Source organism: Cyprinodon tularosa, unplaced genomic scaffold, assembly GCF_016077235.1.
Source record: "Cyprinodon tularosa strain WSP-4 unplaced genomic scaffold, ASM1607723v1 ctg738, whole genome shotgun sequence".
Lineage (NCBI taxonomy): Eukaryota > Metazoa > Chordata > Actinopteri > Cyprinodontiformes > Cyprinodontidae > Cyprinodon > Cyprinodon tularosa.
In genome coordinates, this window is record NW_024039494.1 from 118,551 (window position 1) to 141,982 (window position 23,432).

General features: G+C 50.0%; 2 protein-coding genes across 7 annotated transcripts in view; both read left to right on the forward strand.

The window, feature by feature from the left end:
• Positions 1 to 630: 630 nt before the first annotated feature.
• Positions 631 to 20,348, forward strand: pgap1 (post-GPI attachment to proteins inositol deacylase 1). 3 transcript variants are annotated; one of them, XM_038269779.1, is made up of 26 exons: positions 631 to 972; positions 2,648 to 2,801; positions 2,868 to 3,043; positions 3,701 to 3,872; positions 3,946 to 4,106; positions 4,180 to 4,232; positions 4,303 to 4,369; positions 4,437 to 4,542; positions 5,055 to 5,113; positions 5,197 to 5,280; positions 5,401 to 5,450; positions 5,573 to 5,624; positions 5,703 to 5,780; positions 5,848 to 5,923; positions 10,961 to 11,034; positions 11,112 to 11,163; positions 11,240 to 11,306; positions 11,378 to 11,483; positions 11,801 to 11,839; positions 11,921 to 12,105; positions 12,179 to 12,403; positions 12,476 to 12,611; positions 16,315 to 16,365; positions 16,429 to 16,640; positions 16,752 to 16,856; positions 18,672 to 20,348. In XM_038269779.1, the coding sequence occupies exons 1-26, from the start codon at positions 841 to 843 to the stop codon at positions 18,805 to 18,807; spliced, it is 2,808 nt and encodes a 935-aa protein (XP_038125707.1). In that variant the 5' UTR covers positions 631 to 840; the 3' UTR covers positions 18,808 to 20,348. The 3 variants fall into 3 exon arrangements, with proteins under 3 accessions (XP_038125707.1, XP_038125708.1, XP_038125706.1); XM_038269778.1 differs by having other exon boundaries at positions 647 to 972; positions 18,669 to 20,348; XM_038269780.1 differs by lacking the exons at positions 3,701 to 3,872; positions 3,946 to 4,106 and having other exon boundaries at positions 632 to 972; positions 18,669 to 20,348.
• Positions 20,349 to 21,160: 812 nt separating this feature from the next.
• Positions 21,161 to 23,432, forward strand: part of hecw2a (HECT, C2 and WW domain containing E3 ubiquitin protein ligase 2a) — a 33,998-nt gene continuing 31,726 nt past the window's right edge. For 3 of the 4 annotated variants that reach the window (XM_038269772.1, XM_038269775.1, XM_038269776.1), the window contains exon 1: positions 21,161 to 21,431. The gene's annotated coding sequence lies outside the window, so the exon portion shown is untranslated. The remainder of the gene's footprint in view (positions 21,432 to 23,432) is intronic. The other variant, XM_038269777.1, reaches the window with a different exon arrangement.

Here is a 23,432-nt window from a genome sequence, read left to right on the forward strand (position 1 = left end):
GAGGAGAACCCACAGGCAGGAGAAGAACCCAGGAGAACCCACAGGCAGGAGAAGAACCCAGGAGAACCCACAGGCAGGAGGGGAACCCAGAGGCAGGATGAGAACCCAGAGGCAGGAGGAGAACCCAGAGGCAGGAGGAGAACCCAGGAGAACCCACAGGCAGGAGGGGAACCCAGGAGAACCCAGAGGCAGGAGGAGAACCCACAGGCAGGAGGAGAACCCAGGAGAACCCAGAGGCAGGAGGAGAACCCAGGAGAACCCACAGGCAGGAGGGGAACCCAGGAGAACCCAGAGGCAGGAGGAGAACCCACAGGCAGGAGGAGAACCCACAGGCAGGAGGAGAACCCAGGAGCCTGGACTGATTCCCTTCTAACTCAGAACCTTCATTATTATCAGAAATATTTCAGAAATGATGAAAACCTAAAGCATCCAGCTGCTGCGCTCCTATTGGTTCACATTCTCAGGCCCTTCTCCCCTGATTGGTCCAACAGCTGCTCCTGACTTCCTACTTCTACGGTGGACGCTTCCTTTACCATCAGCCGGCAGAAGAAGATGCCAGGTGGGAGGAGTCTTTTCTAGACCCAGACAGTTTCCTTCGGGAGAGGCGAGAACAGAAACGAGTCATCAGGTTGATAGGCGGTCATTACGTCATTTCCTGTCGCTATGCTAACATCGCTGCCAACACCTTTCTACTAATCCAGCAGCTGCGGGATCATGACGTCATTCACTGCTTTCCAGCCACGCCCCTCCCATGGGCCGGCTGCCTCTCCGGCTGCCTGTAAAGGAGCGGTCCTCCCGTGAACCGGTCTGACTGGCCTGGCGGTCCGGCAGCAGGAGAGCATGAAGACCGCCGCGGTGGCTTTTTACGGAGCGGCTCTGGTTCTGCTGCTGGCCGCTCTGAAGGAGCTGCTGACCGGCTTCGAGGAGAACAGATGCAGCATGACCTACATGTTCGAGCAGCCGGAGTACCGGGTGGGTCTGCTGGCAGCGGCGCTGACGTCACCGGGTCAGATACGATATTAGATATCAGGCGGAACCGGTTCGGTTGGATCGGGTTATCTGGCTCTGATTGGATCAGAACCGTAGAACCAACCAGGTAGACATGGCTGCCGGTGGAAGGTTCCCTGATCCCATTAGAACCTCCAACCAGAACCTGGACTCAGCCCAGAGCTTCAGGGAACCGGGTTCTCTTTCAGGTTCCCTCTGCTGGGAACTGGCATCTCTTTAAGGTTCCCTCTTCTGGGAACCGGGTTCCCTCTGCTGGGAACCGGGTTGTCTCTGAGGTTCCCGCTGGGAACAGAGTTCTCTTTCAGGTTCCCTCTGCTGGGAACCGGGTTCTCTTTCAGGTTCTCTCTGCTGGGAACCGGGTTCTCTTTGAGGTTCCCTCTGCTGGGAACTGGCATCTCTTTAAGGTTCCCTCTTCTGGGAACCGGGTTCCCTCTGCTGGGAACCGGCATCTCTTTGAGGTTCCCTCTGCTGGGAACCGGGTTCTCTTTCAGGTTCCCTCTGCTGGGAACCGGCTTCTCCTCCAGGTTCTCTTTGCTGGGAACCGGGTTCCCTCTGCTGGGAACTGGCATCTCTTTAAGGTTCCCTCTTCTGGGAACCGGGTTCCCTCTGCTGGGAACCGGCATCTCTTTGAGGTTCCCTCTGCTGGGAACCGGGTTCTCTTTCAGGTTCCCTCTGCTGGGAACCGGCTTCTCCTTCAGGTTCTCTTTGCTGGGAACCGGGTTCCCTCTGCTGGGAACTGGCATCTCTTTAAGGTTCCCTCTTCTGGGAACCGGGTTCCCTCTGCTGGGAACCGGCATCTCTTTGAGGTTCCCTCTGCTGGGAACCGGGTTCTCTTTAAGGTTCCCTCTTCTGGGAACCGGCTTCTCCTCCAGGTTCTCTTTGCTGGGAACCGGGTTCCCTCTGCTGGGAACTGGCATCTCTTTAAGGTTCCCTCTTCTGGGAACCGGGTTCCCTCTGCTGGGAACCGGCATCTCTTTGAGGTTCCCTCTGCTGGGAACCGGGTTCTCTTTCAGGTTCCCTCTGCTGGGAACCGGCTTCTCCTTCAGGTTCTCTTTGCTGGGAACCGGGTTCCCTCTGCTGGGAACTGGCATCTCTTTAAGGTTCCCTCTTCTGGGAACCGGGTTCCCTCTGCTGGGAACCGGCATCTCTTTGAGATTCCCTCTGCTGGGAACCGGGTTGTCTCTGAGGTTCCCGCTGGGAACAGAGTTCTCTTTCAGGTTCTCTCTGCTGGGAACCGGGTTCTCTTTGAGGTTCCCTCCACTGGGAACTGGGTTCTCGCTTAGGTTCCCTCTTCAGTTCTCTAAGCCCAGGTTCTATGTTCTTTCTTCATGTAGCAGAGCGAAGGTGCTACTGGGGAACCTTGAGCCTAACAACCAGATGTTCTGTAGGGTTCCTAACAGACAGAAACCTTCTCCATCCTCAGGTTCTCCACAGAGTTCTGCTGAGAACATTTCTCCAGCAGGTCTGATAGCAGGGTTCCACGCAGCAGACGGGAAGTTCACATCCGACCGGGGCCCTGATGGTTCTGGGACCTGATAGGAGGGCGGCCGGATGGCGAACCTCCTTTCTCTAGAAACCAAAGTCGGTCCAAGGTTCTTAGGAAGGTGTTCAGATTTCCATGTTCTGGTTCTGTTTCCAGAGGGTGGTTCTGCCTCGCCGCGTGTCCCGACTGTTCCCCGCCTACGGGCTCTACCTGTACGGGGAGGGCGTCTACGCTCAGGAAACCCGGAACCTTAAACTCAGCGGAACGCCCGTCCTGTTCCTGCCGGGGAACGCAGGGAGCTACAAGCAAGGTGAGGAACCCGAGGATGTTCTCCTGCTCTGATGTTCCCCTCCCTGATGCTCTGATGTTCCTGCAGCTCGTTCTCTGGGTTCCGTGGCTCTGAGGAAGGCAGAGAACATGGAGGCCGGTCTGCATCTCAACGTCTTCACGGTGGACTTCAATGAGGAGCTGGTGGCGTTCTACGGCGGCAGTCTGCTCAGACAGACGCACTTCCTGCACGAGTGCATCAAGGCCGTCCTGCGGCTCTACAAGGTCGGTGCTGCGGTTCTGATCCGTTCTCCTGTCCACAGGTTCTGGTTTCAGCAGGTGGAACCAAAGCTTGAGAACACCAGAGAACATCAGAAGAACCTCAGTGAGAAGATGGAGAACCCAGAGAGCCGATTGGCTGATCCAGCTCCCAGTCAGAAGGTGATCTAGAACCATCATCGGGTTGTTACCATGGTGACCAGGCAGCCATATTTGGTCCAACCAATCAGAGTGAACCCGCATGAATGGAACCAGGACCGGATCAGAACCCAGAACCTTGGGTTTGTAGGTTCTGGTCCGGTTCTGGTAGCAGATCAAACTGGCAGAATGTCTGAAGGAGATGATTGGATGGAAGCCACCAGTGAACTGGCAGAGTGATGCAGAGCAGAGCGGCCTCGTCAAAGTTCACTCCTGAATCCAGACGTTCTTGCATATTCTCAGATGTTCTCAGGTGTTCTCAGGTGTTCTTGTGTGTTCTCGGTTGTTCTCTGATGTTCTCTCATGTTCTGAGGTGTTCCTTGTTCTCGGATGTTCTCCATCGAGTCACATTAAAGCTTTTGAGGAAAACCAGATGATTGGAAGGATGACGATGATGGTGATTGTTGGTAGAAGAACCGGTTGTTGGTTCTGCTGATGGTTGTGAACCCGTCTGTTCTCCTCTAGAACCTGAAGGTTCCCCCTCGGAACGTGGCGCTGGTGGGTCACTCCATGGGGGGGGTTGTGGCCCGGGCGCTCTTCACCCTTCCTCGCTTCAACCCTCGCCTGGTCAGCCTCATCGTCACCCAGGCCTCCCCCCACGTGGCTCCGGTTCTGGCCCTGGACCCGTACCTGCTGGGTGAGTCGTCCCGGTCTGGTCCTTCTGGGCGGGATGTCAGTCGCCACGGTAACCCCTTGTTCCCCTTCCGCAGAGTTCTACGTGGCGGTCAGGCAGAAGTGGTCGACGCAGGCGCAGAAGCTCAGGAACGTCACTGTTCTGTCGGTGGGAGGCGGTTACCGTGACTACCAGGTCCGATCGGGTCTGACGTCCCTCCCCTGCCCCCCCGGAGATCCCAACAAGCTGGCGCTGGTGGTAGGCCCGGTCGGTAGCGTTTGGACCGTCGATCCGCTGCGTCTCCTTCATCTCCTCCATGTTCTGTTTCCAGGCCACCGCTGTCCCCAGAACCTGGCTCTCCACCGACCACCTCTCCATCGTTTGGTAAGCGACCATCAGAACCGGCGCTCTGGGTCGGCCCGGTTCTGAGACGCTGAACTCCTCTCTGTTGCAGGTGCAAGGAGCTGGTTCTGGCCACGGTCCGGGCGTTGTTCGACCTCGTCGACCCTGAGACCAGACAGGTTAGTGGACCTCCGGTTCTGGTTCTGCTGGGGTTCTTGTCCTCCCAGCTGATCCCATGTTCATCAGTTGACAGACGACCCGGAGAGGAAGCGGGCCGTCCTGAACCACCACTTCGTCAGACACCCGGCGCGGACGCCGCAGGACGCCGCCGACCCGTCCGTCTCCATGCCAGGTGAGGCGGCGCAGCGTCTCGGTTCTGAAGCTTCTAGAAGCCAGGGGTTCTGGACAGGCTTGGTTGCTCCACCATCCTTCAGAACCTCTGGTACCAGAAGATGAGACGAGGTTCCCAACCGATCCAAGCAGAACCTTCCAGAGCAAAGAGGAGGTTCTGACTCGGATCGACTGCCAGAACCATACTGGAGGAGCAGGAGGAGCAGGAGCAGGAGGAGGAGTCCTCTGGTTCAGGTTAACTGGAGGACCAGATGGTCCAACAGAGGGGTTCTGCTGAGGAACCAGGGCGGTTCTGTCTGGTTCTGTCTGTCAGTGAATCAGAGCAGAACCAGCCGGTCCATTTATGGGGTTCATGATGGGGCAGATGGAGAACCTGGATCAGAACCTGCAGTTGGGATCACAGGGTGAACCCAGTTTGTTTGTGGAAAAGGTCCAGGATGGGTTGGAGATACTGGACCACTCAGGCGGTTCTGGCGGCGTGGTTCTGATCGGGTTCTGCTGTTGTTGTTCCAGATGTTCCTGAAGCCTGGAGTGAAGTCAACACCTTACGTCTGTCCTACAGAACCCCCAAGGTACCGGATCTTCCACGCAGACAGAACCTGGCGGTAGGTCCTGTCGGTGTTGGTTCTGATGGGTTCTGTGCTCCGATTGACAGGAAGGACAGCTGAAGTACTTCCTGTTCGCTCTGTCCAGCCGCCGCCGCGCCTACAGCCACTTCTACTGCCGCTCCAGCAGCCTGGTGGGTTCTACAGCCAGAGGTTCTGGTTCTGGGACCTGCTCAAGGACTTGGGTCTGCTGACCTTCCAGCAGGTTCTGGTTCTGGTTCTGGTTCTCCTGATACTCTGTCTGTGTCCAACAGGAGTCAAGCAGCTGGGTCCTGGGCTGTGTCCGCACTGCCGGGTCCTCATGGTAACTCCTGGTTCTGCTCGGTGTTCTGTTTCTGCTCAGTGTTCTGGTTCTGCTCAGATGGTTCTGCTCATCTCTGATGTTCTGCTGTCCCTCTGTCCTCATGTCTCCCTGTCTGTCCTCAGTGCCAGCGCCGTGGATCTCTCCTCGGGGACCGAGCTCCTGCCTCCATATAAGGTGATGATCCATAGAAAATCCCGGTCCGGTTCTGGTCTGGTTGCGGTCCGGTCTGGCTCACCTTGTCTTCTGTCCCAGGTTCTGGTTCTGAGTCTCAGCGACTTGTCGTCTTTCACTCACCTGGTGGTTTCTGCCTCCAACCTCAGCGGTAAACAGGTGAGTGAGGTTCTGCTAACGGGTCGGGTTCTGACCCGTTCTGTTGACGGTTCTGTCTGTTCTCCAGTTCACGGTGGAGTGCGAGTGGCAGAGAGAAGCGGCTCAGACTCTCTCCGTCTCCGTGCCTCATCTCCTCTCCTTTGGTGAGTCTGCGTCCAAACAAGGAAAGTTTAGTGGAAGGAAGATCTGAGGCTGTGAGGCAGATTATAGAACCAGGAGATTTAGAAGTTATGTCCTGCAGGACCACCAGAACCTAGCTGCCCCCTCAGACACTTCTGAACCAGAACCGGAACTAAAGGGAACCTGGATCGAAGCAGAAAGAACCAGGACGTCTGGATTCTTATTATTTCCTGCTTCCTCCAGAACCGAGTCACAGGGCAGCAGCTCTGACCTCCTCCTGGGGAACCCTGAGGGGCTCCAGCCCAGCAGAGACCCTCCATGGTGTCCTGGTCCTCCTCCTGGTGGGGCGTCCCTGGAACCCCTCAGAGGGAGGCGTCCATCTGATAAAGATGTCTGATCCTCCCCCTGATGACCCAGCTCCTCCCCCTCTCTTTGGGGGAGAGCCCAGCCTCCCTGCAGAGCAAGCTGGGATCCAGGATCTGGTTCTGGGATCCAGGATCTGGTTCTGAGATCCAGGATGTGGTTCTTTGGGTCCTGATCCAGATTAAGGACCAGAGGTGAGGGAAGGAACGTAGAGCGAGCGCTAAATCAGAGCTTCGCCTTTTCTCTCAGCTCTCTGATCCACAGCAGACGGAGCAGCGTCTGGATTATAGCAGCAGCACCGATACATCTATAGATCCGTCTATAGATCAGTCCATAGATCAGTCCATAGATCAGTCAATAGATCCGTCTATAGATCAGTCTATAGATCAGTCTATAGATCCGTCTATAGATCAGTCTATAGATCCGTCTATAGATCCGTCCATAGATCCGTCTATAGATCAGTCTATAGATCAGTCCATAGATCAGTCCATAGATCAGTCTATAGATCCGTCTATAGATCAGTCTATAGATCCGTCTATAGATCAGTCTATAGATCCGTCTATAGATCCGTCTATAGATCCGTCTATAGATCAGTCTATAGATCCGTCTATAGATCAGTCTATAGATCCGTCAATAGATCAGTCTATAGATCCGTCTATAGATCAGTCCATAGATCAGTCTATAGATCAGTCTATAGATCCGTCTATAGATCAGTCTATAGATCCGTCTATAGATCCGTCTATAGATCAGTCCATAGATCAGTCCATAGATCAGTCCATAGATCCGTCTATAGATCAGTCTATAGATCCGTCTATAGATCAGTCAATAGATCCGTCTATAGATCCGTCTATAGATCAGTCTATAGATCCGTCTATAGATCCGTCTATAGATCAGTCTATAGATCAGTCCATAGATCAGTCTATAGATCAGTCAATAGATCCGTCTATAGATCAGTCTATAGATCAGTCTATAGATCCGTCTATAGATCCGTCTATAGATCAGTCTATAGATCCGTCTATAGATCAGTCTATAGATCCGTCTATAGATCAGTCTATAGATCCGTCTATAGATCAGTCTATAGATCAGTCCATAGATCCGTCTATAGATCAGTCTATAGATCAGTCCATAGATCAGTCTATAGATCAGTCTATAGATCAGTCTATAGATCAGTCTATAGATCAGTCTATAGATCCGTCTATAGATCAGTCTATAGATCAGTCTATAGATCAGTCTATAGATCAGTCCATAGATCCGTCTATAGATCAGTCTATAGATCAGTCTATAGATCAGTCCATAGATCAGTCCATAGATCAGTCTATAGATCAGTCTATAGATCCGTCTATAGATCAGTCTATAGATCAGTCTATAGATCAGTCTATAGATCAGTCCATAGATCAGTCTATAGATCAGTCTATAGATCAGTCTATAGATCAGTCCATAGATCAGTCTATAGATCCGTCTATAGATCAGTCCATAGATCAGTCTATAGATCAGTCTATAGATCAGTCTATAGATCAGTCCATAGATCAGTCTATAGATCAGTCTATAGATCAGTCTATAGATCAGTCCATAGATCAGTCTATAGATCCGTCTATAGATCAGTCTATAGATCCGTCTATAGATCAGTCTATAGATCAGTCTATAGATCCGTCTATAGATCCGTCTATAGATCAGTCTATAGATCAGTCTATAGATCCGTCTATAGATCAGTCTCTGGATCCGTATATAGATCAGTCTATAGATCAGTCTATAGATCCGTCTATAGATCAGTCCATAGATCAGTCTATAGATCAGTCTATAGATCAGTCCATAGATCCGTCTATAGATCAGTCCATAGATCAGTCTATAGATCCGTCTATAGATCAGTCTATAGATCAGTCTATAGATCCGTCTATAGATCAGTCTATAGATCCGTCTATAGATCCGTCTATAGATCAGTCTATAGATCCGTCTATAGATCAGTCTATAGATCAGTCTATAGATCCGTCTATAGATCAGTCCATAGATCCGTCTATAGATCAGTCTATAGATCAGTCTATAGATCAGTCTCTAGATCAGTCTATAGATCCGTCTATAGATCAGTCTATAGATCCGTCTATAGATCCGTCTATAGATCAGTCTATAGATCAGTCCATAGATCCGTCTATAGATCAGTCTATAGATCAGTCTATAGATCCGTCTATAGATCAGTCTATAGATCAGTCTATAGATCCGTCTATAGATCCGTCTATAGATCAGTCCATAGATCAGTCTATAGATCCGTCTATAGATCCGTCTATAGATCAGTCTATAGATCCGTCTATAGATCAGTCCATAGATCAGTCTATAGATCAGTCTATAGATCCGTCTCTGGATCAGTCTATAGATCCGTCTATAGATCTGTCTATAGATCAGTCCATAGATCAGTCTATAGATCCGTCTATAGATCCGTCTATAGATCAGTCCATAGATCCGTCTATAGATCAGTCTATAGATCAGTCTATAGATCCGTCTATAGATCAGTCTATAGATCCGTCTATAGATCTGTCTATAGATCCGTCTATAGATCAGTCTATAGATCAGTCTATAGATCCGTCTATAGATCAGTCCATAGATCAGTCTATAGATCCGTCTATAGATCTGTCTATAGATCAGTCTCTAGATCAGTCTATAGATCCGTCTATAGATCAGTCTATAGATCAGTCTATAGATCCGTCTATAGATCCGTCTATAGATCAGTCTATAGATCCGTCTATAGATCCGTCTATAGATCAGTCTATAGATCAGTCTATAGATCCGTCTATAGATCAGTCTATAGATCAGTCTATAGATCCGTCTATAGATCAGTCTATAGATCAGTCTCTAGATCAGTCTATAGATCCGTCTATAGATCAGTCCATAGATCCGTCTATAGATCAGTCTATAGATCCGTCTATAGATCAGTCTATAGATCAGTCTATAGATCCGTCTATAGATCAGTCTCTAGATCAGTCTATAGATCCGTCTATAGATCAGTCTATAGATCAGTCTATAGATCAGTCTATAGATCAGTCTATAGATCAGTCTATAGATCAGTCTATAGATCCGTCTATAGATCAGTCTATAGATCAGTCTATAGATCAGTCTATAGATCCGTCTATAGATCAGTCTATAGATCCGTATATAGATCCATCTATAGATCCGTCTATAGATCAGTCCATAGATCAGTCTATAGATCAGTCTATAGATCCGTCTATAGATCAGTCTATAGATCAGTCTATAGATCCGTCTATAGATCAGTCTATAGATCAGTCTATAGATCCGTCTATAGATCCGTATATAGATCCGTCTCTGGCTCTCCGCTTTCGTTCTCTCCCCCCTGATGGACATCAGGATACTGGCGGTCCTCCCCTCCAGACCTGGACGGTTCCTGTAGAACCTTCTGGACGGTTCCTGTAGAACTTTCTGGACGGTCCCTGTAGAACCTTCTGGGCGGTCCCTGTAGAACCTTCTGGACGGTTCCTGTAGAACCTTCTGGACGGTCCCTGTAGAACTTTCTGGACGGTCCCTGTAGAACCTTCTGGACGGTCCCTGTAGAACCTTCTGGACGGTCCCTGTAGAACCTTCTGGACGGTTCCTGTAGAACCTTCTGGACGGTCCCTCTAGAACCTTCTGGACGGTCCCTGTAGAACCTTCTGGACGGTTCCTGTAGAACCTTCTGGACGGTTCCTGTAGAACTTTCTGGACGGTCCCTGTAGAACCTTCTGGACGGTTCCTCTAGAACCTTCTGGACGGTTCCTGTAGAACTTTCTGGACGGTTCCTGTAGAACTTTCTGGACGGTCCCTGTAGAACCTTCTGGACGGTTCCTCTAGAACCTTCTGGACGGTTCCTCTAGAACCTTCTGGACGGTTCCTGTAGAACCTTCTGGACGGTTCCTGTAGAACCTTCTGGACGGTTCCTGTAGAACCTTCTGGACGGTTCCTGTAGAACTTTCTGGACGGTTCCTGTAGAACCTTCTGGACGGTTCCTGTAGAACCTTCTGGACGGTTCCTGTAGAACTTTCTGGACGGTCCCTGTAGAACCTTCTGGACGGTTCCTCTAGAACCTTCTGGACGGTTCCTGTAGAACCTTCTGGACGGTTCCTGTAGAACCTTCTGGACGGTTCCTCTAGAACCTTCTGGACGGTTCCTGTAGAACCTTCTGGACGGTTCCTGTAGAACCTTCTGGACGGTTCCTGTAGAACCTTCTGGACGGTTCCTGTAGAACTTTCTGGACGGTCCCTGTAGAACCTTCTGGACGGTCCCTCTAGAACCTTCTGGACGGTTCCTGTAGAACCTTCTGGACGGTTCCTGTAGAACTTTCTGGACGGTCCCTGTAGAACCTTCTGGACGGTTCCTCTAGAACCTTCTGGACGGTCCCTCTAGAACCTTCTGGACGGTCCCTGTAGAACCTTCTGGACGGTCCCTGTAGAACCTTCTGGACGGTTCCTGTAGAACCTTCTGGACGGTTCCTGTAGAACCTTCTGGACGGTTCCTGTAGAACTTTCTGGACGGTCCCTGTAGAACCTTCTGGACGGTTCCTCTAGAACCTTCTGGACGGTCCCTGTAGAACCTTCTGGACGGTCCCTGTAGAACTTTCTGGACGGTCCCTGTAGAACCTTCTGGACGGTCCCTGTAGAACCTTCTGGACCTCCCCGGTTCTTGTGCCTGATAATAACATTCTGTGGGCGGTTCTCCAGGGTTCTCTGTGGGCGAGGTGACGGTGAACTCCTCAGGACTTCTGCACCAGGTCCAGCTGCTCCACTTCCACCAGGTAACCCCGACCCTACTGGGACCAGAACCGCCCTGTCCTACGCTGCCAGCAGAACTTAAACGCCTCTGTGTCCTCAGGTGTACCAGGCCTTCCGGATCAGCGTGGTGAGCAGTTGCCGTGGGAACGCAGGTAGGCGGCGCTGGGCGTGTCTGGGTCTGCATCCCGCCCTCTCGGTTCCACCTATGTTCTGCTTTTGTGTGCGCAGACCGACTCCCCAGCGTCTACCGCCTACGGGTTCCTTGGTTCCGAGAGGACTCCTTTACCACAGCCAGGTGACCTTCGTATTTCAGCCCGTTGGAAAGTTCTGAGGTTCTGGTTTGACCCGGTTGGTTCTGTGTGCCAGTGTGCCGTCGGCCTCCGAGATCTCAGGGATGCTTCACACCAGTCGCCCCGGAAATTTCTCCAATGTCCTGCTGCAGCTGCACACCGCCCCCAACTGCCAGTATAAGGTACTCCAGGACCTCCAGGTCCAACTCACCTACCAGAACCTCATCAGAACGGATCAGCAGAACCAAACCACCAGGCATTGCGGTGGCGTTCCTCCTCCGCCCGGTGATTCAGGTTCAGCGGTTTATTCGACGTGACTAAACTTTTCCTTCAGCTCAGTTTTCCATCTGACAGCTCGCCTCCTGAGCTCTGACAGATCCAGAGACTGATTGGGTCCCACCACCAGAACCTCAAGGTTCTTCCAGAACCGTTCTGATGATGGTTGTAGTTGCGATGAAGGTTGTTGACCAATGAGTGAATATCCTCTTTCCTGCCTCAGGTGTCGATCAGAACCTCCTTCCCCAAGGTTCTGGGACAGGTAAGCCACCTTCCTTCATCCTTTCAGAACTTCTTGTTGGGTTTGCTGATCTGAACCAGAACTGGATCGGTTCTGTTTCAGGTGCTGAGGTTCTGTGGTCCCATGGTTCCGGTCTACACCGCTGTCACTCTCCTGCTGGCCTGCAGGGGGCAGCTGTGCTCCATCCTGAGGTCGGGCAGAGCAGCAGACATGATGCAGGTGGTGAGCGCAGGCCTGCAGCCTCATCAAGTTCTCCTTCCTGTCTACCTGCTGCATGTTCTCCTCAGGTGAGCTCTGGCTCCGCCCTCCGTTCCCCCTGACCCTCACCTGGGTCACCTAATGGTTCTGTGGTTCTCTCAGCTGTAGCTGCCTTCAGGACATCTCCTCCGTCCTCGGTCTCCCCCCAGAGGACACTCTCCCCCCCACCTTCCCTGATGGGGTTGAAGGGGCGGAGTCACACGAGGAGTGGCCCCACCTCCTTTCTCCTCTGTTGTATGTTCTGGGAGCAGCTGTGGCGTTCTGGGGCAGCGCTCTGCTCCGCCTCCTCATCCGCCTCGTCTCCCTGTTTCTGGCTCCGCTGCACAGGTAGCGCAGAACAATCGGACCCCGCCGCTGGTCTGTCCTCATTTCTGACTCCTCCCTGCTGTGTTCCTGCAGACCGTCTGTCTCCAGAACCAGTGGAACGCTGAGTCTGCAGACCCAGTTCCTCCTGGGTGTCTGTCTGTATGCTGCAGCCTGGATGTTCTGTGGAGCTCTGGCCATCTTCACCTCCTGTCTGCTCCACCTGTACCGGGTACCACTGTAGAACCTCATTCACTGCCTGTCGAACCTCATTCACTGCCTGTCGAACCTCATTTACTGCATGTAGAACCTCATTCTCTGCCTGTAGAACCTCATTCTCTGCCTGTAGAACCTCATGAACCTCATTCACTGCATGTAGAACCTCATTCACTGCATGTAGAACCTCATTCACTGCCTGTAGAACCTCATTCACTGCCTGTAGAATCTCATTCACTGCCTGTAGAACCTCATTCACTGCCTGTAGAACCTCATTCACTGCCTGTAGAACCTCATTTACTGCATGTAGAACCTCATTTACTGCATGTAGAACCTCATTCACTGCATGTAGAACCTCATGAACCTCATTCACTGCATGTAGAACCTCATTCACTGCATGTAGAACCTCATTCACTGCTTGTAGAACCTCATTCACTGCTTGTAGAACCTCATTCACTGCCTGTAGAACCTCATTCACTGCATGTAGAACCTCATTCACTGCCTGTAGAACCTCATTTACTGCCTGAAAAACCTCATTTACTGCCTGTAGAACCTCATTCACTGCCTGTAGAACCTCATTTACTGCATGTGGAACCTCATTCACTGCCTGTAGAACCTCATTCACTGCCTGTAGAACCTCATTTACTGCCTGAAAAACCTCATTTACTGCCTGTAGAACCTCATTCACTGCCTGTAGAACCTCATTCACTGCCTGTAGAACCTCATTTACTGCCTGTAGAACCTCATTCACTGCCTGTAGAACCTCATTTACTGCATGTAGAACCTCATTCACTGCCTGTAGAACCTCATTTACTGCCTGAAAAACCTCATTTACTGCCTGTAGAACCTCATTTACTGCCTGTAGAACCTCATTCACTGCCTGTAGAACCTCATTTACTGCCTGTAGAACCTCATTTACTGCCTGTAGAACCTCATTCACTGCCTGTAGAACCTCATTTACTGCCTGTAGAACCTCATTCACTGCCTGTAGAACCTCATTCACTGCCTGTAGAACCTCATTCACTGCCTGTAGAACCTCATTCACTGCATGTCGAACCTCATTCACTGCATGTAGAACCTCATTCACTGCATGTCGAACCTCATTCACTGCCTGCAGAACCTCATTTACTGCATGTAGAACCTCATTCACTGCATGTCGAACCTCATTCACTGCCTGCAGAACCTCATTCACTGCCTGCAGAACCTCATTTACTGCATGCAGAACCTCATTTACTGCATGCAGATCCTCATTTACTGCCTGTAGAACCTCATTCACTGCCTGTAGAACCTCATTCACTGCATGTCGAACCTCATTCACTGCATGTCGAACCTCATTCACTGCATGTCGAACCTCATTCACTGCCTGCAGAACCTCATTCACTGCCTGCAGAACCTCATTTACTGCATGCAGAACCTCATTTACTGCATGCAGATCCTCATTTACTGCCTGTAGAACCTCATTCACTGCCTGCAGAACCTCATTTACTGCATGTAGAACCTCATTTACTGCATGCAGAACCTCATTTACTGCATGTAGAACCTCATTCACTGCATGCAGAACCTCATTTACTGCATGCAGAACCTCATTCACTGCATGTAGAACCTCATTCACTACCTGCAGAACCTCATTTACTGCATGTAGAACCTCATGGAGGCTGAAAGAACGTCATCAGTGTTTGGCTTCTATGGATCAGAGCAGAATCTTTTATTCAAATCTAACTTCGATGGAACAAAAAGCTCAAGAACATCCAACCAGTTTTTATCCACTGATAGAACCTCCTTCAGCAACCAGCAGAACTTTATCTGCTTTACTTCAGCCTGAGGAACCTCCTTTAGAAGCTTTTAGAACCTCCTTCTTCAGCCTAAGAAACCACATGTAGAACCTCCTGTTGCAGCAGTAACTGTTGGTGGTTCATTGATGCTGAGAGGTTCTGATCCGCTGTTCAATTCTATTCAGTTTATTTCTATAGCTCCGATTCCCATCATGTCATCTCAGGTCTCTTTCCAGTTCACCAGATCATCCAGTCAGATTGATTCAAAGTTTTCTATCTCAGGAAAACCAGCTGATTGCATCGACTCATTGACTCTTCAGCAATCCCTCACTCTAAGCATGCTTGTAGCGACAGTGGAGAGGAAAAACTCCCTTTGAACAGGAAGAAACCTCCAGCAGAACCAGGCTCAGTGTGAGCGGCCATCTGCTGAGGCCCACTGGGGTTCAAGGAGACAGAAGCAGACATAGAAAAAGAAGCATAGATACAAAAGGCAACTGTCAACCAGCTCCACAGGCGGCCCCGTCCAGGAAACACACAGCCAGGCAGACGAGCTCCGAGCCAGCTCCCATGTCAGAGGATGAAGAGAGCACATCCAGTTAGTCACAGTCAGAGAAACAGGACTACACTGGAAAACAGGCCAAGCTCCAACATCTAGAAACAAAGGTGTTGATGGCAGCAGCACAGCTGATATTTCTCTCCAGGATGGAGTCACAGCCAAACAGGAACAGACCAGATGAAGCTACTATGAGAAAAAGCAGAGAGAGCAGAACGTTAGAGATTGAACTAACAGATTCTGCAGAGTGGGAGAATAGAGATAGAATGAAGCAGAATGATGAAAAAGGGGTCCCTACGTCCTCCAGCAGTCTAAGCCTATAGCAGCAGAACTATAGAGATAGATCAGGATAACCTGAGCCACTCTAACTAGAAGCTTTATCAAAAAGGAAAGTTTTAAGCCTAGCCTTAAAAGTAGACAGGGTGTCTGCCTCACGGACTAAAACTGGTAGTTGGTTCCACAGGAGAGGAGCCTGAGAACTAAAAGATCTGCCTCCCATTCTACTTTTAGAAGTTCTAGGAACCACTAGTAAACCTGCAGATCTAGAGCGAAGTGCTCTGTTAGGAACATAAGGACATTTTCATCTTCAATCTGGCTGAGGAAGATCTATCATTAACGTGAACAAACTGAATTCGATCAGATAGATAAGATTTAAACCAGTCTAGTGCTGTTTCTTTTATTCTAACAAAATATTCAAGTCTTTCTAAAAGAATATTATGGTCAACTGTATCAAATGCAGCACTAAGATCCAACAGGACGAGCACAGATACAAGTCCATTATCTGAGGCCATGAGAATATCATTAGTGACTTTCACCAGAGCTGTTTCAGTGCTATGATGAGCTCTAAAGCCAGACTGAAACTCTTCAAAAAGTTCATTATGGTGGAAGTGATCGCAAACTTGTTTGGCAACTACTTTCTCAAGAATTTTAGATCAGAAAGGAAGATTGGATATAGGTCTATAATTGACCAAGTCGTCTGGGTCAAGAGACGGTTTCTTAAGCAGAGGTTTAATTCCAGCAACCTTAAAAGCTTTAGGTACATATCCCTGTAACAGAGATAGATTAATCACATCTGAAATGGAGGAGGAGATCAAAGGGAATACCTCCTTAAATAACCTGGTTGGAACTGGATCTAACATCCAAGTTGAAGGCTTAGATGAAGACAATAGTTTAGCTAACTCTGAAAGTTCAACTGGATCAAAGCAGTCTAAACCGGTTCAGATTCCATGACTACCTCAGATGCTGCCCACTTCTGTAGAAGGTGGACCTGGTTCTGTAGAAGGTGGACCTGGTTCTGTAGAATGTGGACCTGGTTCCGTAGAAGGTGGACCTGGTTCTGTAGAATGTGGCTCTATAGACCCAAACCCAGCAGCTTGTGTTCTTGTTCCTTTCAGGTTCTCAGGCTGCAGATGACGGAACGATCTTTGGGTCACATGCTGAATCTGGTACGTTCCACGCCGTCCCCACGCCGCTGCTCAGGTTGTTTATTAACGAGTCCATTCCTCCAGGCTCCTAACAAACGGAAAGTAACCGCTAACGGTGCGCCAGAGGCAGAACCTCAGAGCGGAACCTCGCCGCGTGGCGGCGCCCCCCTGCTGTCTGAAGGTGCGCTGCAGGAGGTGAGGGACGACCTGCAGCTCCACCTCAGCCTAATGCCGCTGCTCATTCTTCCCGTCATGCTCAGCGCGCCGTCGCTCATCCACTGGAGCCGCAACCTAAGGTACCGGCGCCGCCAAGGTTCCTGGGAGCGTTTGAACTGGAAAGGATCCGATTGGACCTTCTGTGACCTCAGAGCTTAATTTTCTCTAACGGGTTCTGTGATCCTGAACAGGTTCTCCACCCGGTTGGATCCAGATCCATGGTGGCTTCACTCCGTGATGCTGGCGTCCGTCTACCTGCTGCTCATCAACGCCACCGTGTCCAAACTCAGCATCAGGTAGAAGCTCCCGTCCACCGCTCCTCCTTGGAGAACGCAGAGAGCTGGAGGTTCTCTGGAATATTCTAGTCAGAACCGTTATAGGTCAGAACATGGAGGCTGGTTCCAACTGGAAATATGAACACGGAACCTCTCTGCCCGACATAGATGAGCAGAACGCAGAACAAAACAGAACCGGGTTCCTTTAGCAGAACCAGGTTGGTCCCAGTCCTACCAACTTAATCCCTGTTAGTGTTTTTATTTTGGTCTGATAATCTGGATCAGTAACGCCTCCAACAGCATGGAGAACCTCCTATAGAACCATGGAGAACCTCCTATAGAACCATGGAGAACCTTCTATAGAACCATGGAGAACCTCCTATGGAACCATGCAGAACCTCCTATAGAACCATGGAGAACCTCCTATAGAACCATGGAGAACCTCCTATAAAACCATGGAGAACCTCCTATAGAACCATGGAGAACCTCCTATAGAACCATGGAGAACCTCCTATAGAACCATGGAGAACCTCCTATAGAACCATGGAGAACCTCCTATAGAACCATGGAGAACCTCGTATAGAACCATGGAGAACCTCCTATAAAACCATGGAGAACCTCCTATAGAACCATGGAGAACCTCCTATAGGACCATGGAGAACCTCCTATAGGACCATGGAGAACCTCCTATAGAACCATGGAGAACCTCCTTTAGAACCATGGAGAACCTCCTATAGAACCATGGAGAACCTCCTATAGAACCACGGAGAACCTCCTATCGAACCATGGAGAACCTCCTATAGAACCATGGAGAACCTCCTATAGAACCATGGAGAACCTCCTATAGAACCATGGAGAACCTCCTATAGAACCATGGAGAACCTCGTATAGAACCATGGAGAACCTCCTATAAAACCATGGAGAACCTCCTATAGAACCATGGAGAACCTCCTATAGAACCATGGAGAACCTCCTATAGAACCATGGAGAACCTCCTATAGAACCACGGAGAACCTCCTACAGAACCATGGAGAACCTCCTATAGAACCATGGAGAACCTCCTATAGAACCACGGAGAACCTCCTATAGAACCATGGAGAACCTCCTATAGAACCATGGAGAACCTCTTATAAAACCATGGAGAACCTCCTATAGGACCATGGAGAACCTCCTATAGAACCATGGAGAACCTCCTATAGAACCATGGAGAACCTCCTATAGAACCATGGAGAACCTCTTATAAAACCATGGAGAACCTCCTATAGAACCATGGAGAACCTCCTATAGAACCATGGAGAACCTCCTATAGAACCATGGAGAACCTCCTATAGAACCATGGAGAACCTCCTATAGGACCATGGAGAACCTCCTATAGGACCATGGAGAACCTCCTATAGAACCATGGAGAACCTCCTATAGGACCATGGAGAACCTCCTATAGGACCATGGAGAACCTCCTATAGAACCATGGAGAACCTCCTATAGAACCATGGAGAACCTCTTATAAAACCATGGAGAACCTCCTATAGAACCATGGAGAACCTCCTATAGAACCATGGAGAACCTCCTATAGAACCATGGAGAACCTCCTATAGAACCATGGAGAACCTCCTATAGAACCATGGAGAACCTCCTATAGGACCATGGAGAACCTCCTATCAGAACCTTTTGTGTTTTGTTAAAATGTGAAATGAAAGCAGAAATTTCTGCGGTTTGTTCCTCTGGTTCCACACGAGTTCCGTCTCTGACCTGTAAGGTTCTGATGAAGATCTAGAGCTGAGAACCAATCAGAACCAGCTCTGTGTTTATAGCTCCTCCTCCTCTCTCTCACAGCAGACTCCTGCCAGTCATCTCCCGCCTCCCTCTCCCATTGGCTGTCACCATGGCAACCTTCTCTTCACTCCACCTCTACAGACTCGCCTACTTCCTGGAGGCAGTGCTGGTTCCCCTGGCCTTCTGCTTCATCTTCTGATTGGACCCGCTCCGCTGGTCCCGGGTCCAGCCGAGCCATAGAAATACAAAGCCTAGAACCGCCACCAAGAGGTCCGATTTAAAAAGAAAAGCGGCTGGAGGAGCTGTTGTGACCCGCTGGATGTCCTGACACCATGTTTGCCTTACTCTGTGTCTGTAGTTCTGCCTTCTGTCTGTGGACGGCGCCGTGCGTGACCCGGTCCACCCACGGCGCCGTCTTCTAATACTGCCTGCAGTCGGGTCAGGGCCCAGAACCAGAACCGCTGACAGAACTGTTTACATTCATCAGGAGAACAGGAAGTCCACTTTGGGTCAGGGTTCTGGTTCCGTTTACTATCTGACCCAATCACTTGATGATACGAGGAAGCAGAACCGTTTGGAAGCTCTCATAGACTGACCTCTGTGACCCCTGCTGACCTCTGTGACCCCTGCTGACCTCTGTGACCCCTGCTGACCTCTGATGACTCGTCAAAATAAAAGCCTCAGCAGTTTGTCACCACTCGGCACCTTTTAAGCTGATTTCTGTTCCTCTCCTAGCCGCCATCTTGGATTATTATCACGCTCTGATGAAGTTATGTTTTCCTGCTCAGTGATTCGGGTTTATGAACACATTCAGAACCGGTCCATAAGGTTTAACTGAGCGGTTCTGGTTCTGGTAACATCCTGTCAGACTGGATTTCTCTGGTTCCTCATTAGTGTTCTTAGGTTCTGTCTTTTCGGGCTGATTAGAACCTGCAGGTTCTGTGATGGTGAACGTCTTCTTGTCAGCTGTTCTGTGCAGGTATGGCGTGGTCGTCACCGTGCGCCGACCTTCTAGAGGAGACGAGTGAAAGCTCTGATGTTCTCTGATGTTCTCTGATGTTCTCTGATGTTCTGTGTCGCTGTGAATCTTCCTGCAGCAGGAAACTCAAAGGAAGGTTTTTATGCTGCTTTTTTTGGGCTCAGAGGGAAGTTTTTTTTGGTTTTCTGTTTAAAATGTGATTGTTTTTTATTTTTTGTGTGTGTGTGTGTGGGGGGGGGGGTATTTAGATGGTTTGAGGAACATCTCGTCTCTTTTGGTTCCTGCTGGTTGAAAACTGAGGTTTAGACTCCAGAACCTGGCTGCTCCATGTTTCTGGATGAGCTCCGTCCTTCAGGTCGGTTTAGAGCTGATTGGAGAACCCAGGACCAGGTGAAGCTTCTCAGTCAGCGTCTGTGAAGGAATCCCTCCTCCAGTGTTTCCAGTCGCCCCACCAGACCTGATGGTGCCACATGGGCCAATCATGTTTGCCTTAATTTGTCCAGCCTGTACCTCCTGTTGGCTGGTTCCGGTCCTGGTCCCGGTCCGGTCCAGGTCCGGTCAGGAAACGCTGACCCGTCATAAATGTGCGATGTGCCCTGAAACCGAACAAACGCTGGAGATGTTTCTGAAGGTCTTTCATCCTCAGGTTTCTCTGTTGTATAAAATCTGGTTCATGTTTTTCTATTTCTCCTGTTTCTAGTTGAGTGAAATGTAAATGGGACTTTTTGGCACAAATGTTTGAATAAAAGTGATAAAAACAATTCCATCCATTTTCTGTTATTTTCTTTATCGGACGGCTCTGAGTGTTTAAGTCTGATTTATTTCTGGTTCATCAGAGATGATCCACGTCATGGTGTTTAGGTCAGGGTGCAGTTCCTGATTAGCCCCTGATGGGGGCAGCATTTCCCTGCAGCATCAGGACCATGGAGGCAGAGCTAGAAACACCTGGTAGATGTCTGACAGCGGCAGCAGGACCTGCCCTACCTGGACTGGGTCCTGGAGGGTCCGCCTTCTCACCGCCTGTCACTCAGCCTACGCTGTCGCCTAGCAACCATGACAGTCGACACACAGAGCATTTATTGTCTCCAACCTGCAGAGATGTTAGAATCACCCAAACCCGTTTTAAACTTTCCTTTCTGATAGAGCTTCTAGTTAGAGTGGCTCAGGTTATCCTGAGCTATCTCTATAGTTCTGCTGCTATAGGCTTAGACTGCTGGAGGACATAGGGACCCCTTTCATCATCCTGCTTACTCCCAGTTATGATTTATATTTGATCACAAACTGTTTTCTCTCTGCTGTTGTTATTTCTATAGAAGGTACACCTGGCCTTGCTCAGCCTGAGCCATGCACACCTTCCTGTTCTCCCATAGATGATGATCTGGACCTCCTGCTGGCCTCCTGGTTGATCAGACTGAAGGAGCTTCTGTCTCCATGCAGTCAGACCATCAGCTCCATCCATCAGCCGCATAGCAAACATTAAATGATGGGAGATCTTTTGATCTAAAGGTGTTTATAAGAAGGACGGCCTCTGATTGGACGGCAGCGTGTTGATCTACAGGTTGGCTGAGGCCCCGCCCACTCCGGTATTTTCCCCACATTAATATGCAGAGAGGCGAGTTGGAGAAGCGGACTGTCCCTGCGCTGCTGGAGGGACCAGAGCGGCAGGAAGCGGCAGGAAGCAGGACGCCATCCTGCGGTCAGCAGCTGCAGAGAGAGGAAGAGGAGGAGGAAGGGTAGCCGCAGGATTTTCATGCACCTCTGGACCGGAACCGACCCGCTACGTGACTGAAGGAGCACCGAGAGGAGGAGGAGGCCTTCCTCCATCCCGCAGCTCTGCGTCAAAGGTAAGCGGTGTGATGAAGGCTCTGCTGCGGGGATGGAGGTGATGATGATGATGATGCGGCCGCAGCCTCTGCTCCATCAGCAGGATGATCTTCATCCTCACGGTGCTGCTGCTGCAGACCTGATGACGTAGGGAATCCCCACAGCAACCCGAGAGCCCCGCATATCCCGCATATCCCGCATGAACCGCTCACAAAGATGCTGTTATGTTAGGGGGGGGGGTTATCGATCATATCGATCCAGTCTAAACCAGTTTACGGTGAAAGGTGAGCTCAGTGAGGATGATGATGATTCTTCATCTCTGATCCATCATCATCATCATCATCATCATCATCATCCAGAGCTTCCAGATGTTCTTCTGACCCAGAAGGATCATGATGTTCTCAGACCTCCTGATGCTGGTTCTCCTCAGAGAGGAAGACATGAAGGAGCTCAGAACTGGACTCCTCAGCTCCTCTCCTCCTCCTCCTCTCCTCCTCCTCAGCTCCTCTCCTCCTCTCCTCCTCCTCAGCTCCTCTCCTCCTCCTCTCCCCCTCCTCTCATCTCCTCCTCTCCTCCTCAGCTCCTCTCCTCCTCCTCTCCCCCTCCTCTCATCTCCTCCTCTCCTCCTCAGCTCCTCTGCTCCTCCTCTCATCTCCTCCTCAGCTCTAGATCAGTCTCAGTTCCAGATCTTCCAGGAGGACCAGGGCCTCAGCAGGTTCCTGCTGATGGGGACCCAGATGTTGGTCCTGTGGTTCTCCTGTGGGTTCTGGTTTCTGTAGATCTGGACTCCAGATTCCTCTTGAATCAAACTTATTGCAGTTCTATTGCTAATTTTCTGCAGCTCAGATGTTTTTCTGCATGAAGATCTAAAGTTCTCCATGTTCCACCAGAGGATGGAGGATAAAGGAGCTCAGTGTAGAGAACAGCTCCTCCTCCAGCAGCCAGTAGACCTGTTTCTGGATCATGACCTCTGACCTCTGAGGCGGAGCTGCAGGGTTCCTCTGACGCTGAACCATGCTGAAGGTTCTGCTCAAACACGTCCCGCTCAGATGGAGCATTCTGGTGTCACATCTAGTAGACACAGATCTATATCCTCTGTCTTTCCAGAACAGATGTTTATATCTGAGGATCCTGCTCAGACTCTGGTTCTCCTGAGAACTTAGAACGTCTCCTGGAAGCAACAGAACCAGCTTCACTCTGATGGTGGAACAGAAGCTTCTGGAGATCAGCCAGAAGCTTCACTTCTTCATCTGCTGGTTGCTGAATCCCATCCATCCATCCTCCATCATCCATCCATCCATCATCCATCCATCCATCCATCATCCATCCATCCATCCATCCATCCATCCATCCATCCATCCATCCATCCATCCATCCATCCATCCCTCTCTCTCTCTCTGAGTTCGGCCCAGATCAGCAGCACCTCTTTTAATCTGAAGGTTTTATCTTTCATCTGAGACCTGATCAATAGAATCTTTTCTGACTCCAATTCACATCAAGTCATCTCAGGTCACTTTATAGATCAAGATCGATCAGATCATCCAGTCAGATTTAAGGTTCTAGTTAGAGATAGAAATGTTGAACAGAAGTTCCTCCTTTTCCAGCAGAGAGAGCAGAACGTTAGAGATTGAACTAACAGATTCTGCAGAGTGGGAGAATAGAGATAGAATGAAGCAGAATGATGAAAAAGGGGTCCCTATGTCCTCCAGCAGTCTAAGCCTATAGCAGCAGAACTATAGAGATAGATCAGGATAACCTGAGCCACTCTAACTAGAAGCTTTATCAAAAAGGAAAGTTTTAAACCTAGCCTTAAAAGTAGACAGAGTGTCTGCCTCACGGACTAAAACTGGTAGTTGGTTCCACAGGAGAGGAGCCTGAGAACTAAAAGATCTGCCTCCCATTCTACTTTTAGAAGTTCTAGGAACCACTAGTAAGACCAAAAGGACACATCAGGGTGCAAATATTTATCACAGCACTGTGTCCCTGCAGCTGCCCCCCCCCAGCCTCCTGTAGCCGGGCCG

What these genes read in the sequence shown, in the direction of transcription:
- pgap1 (XM_038269778.1), top strand. Translation starts at nt 841, where the DNA reads ATGAAGACCGCCGCGGTGGCTTTTTACGGAGCGGCTCTGGTTCTGCTG. An exon ending in TCGAGCAGCCGGAGTACCGG is followed by an intron (nt 973 to 2,647) that starts GTGGGTCTGCTG and finishes TTCTGTTTCCAG; the next exon opens with AGGGTGGTTCTGCCTCGCCG. An exon ending in CTGCTGCATGTTCTCCTCAG is followed by an intron (nt 12,106 to 12,178) that starts GTGAGCTCTGGC and finishes TGGTTCTCTCAG; the next exon opens with CTGTAGCTGCCTTCAGGACA.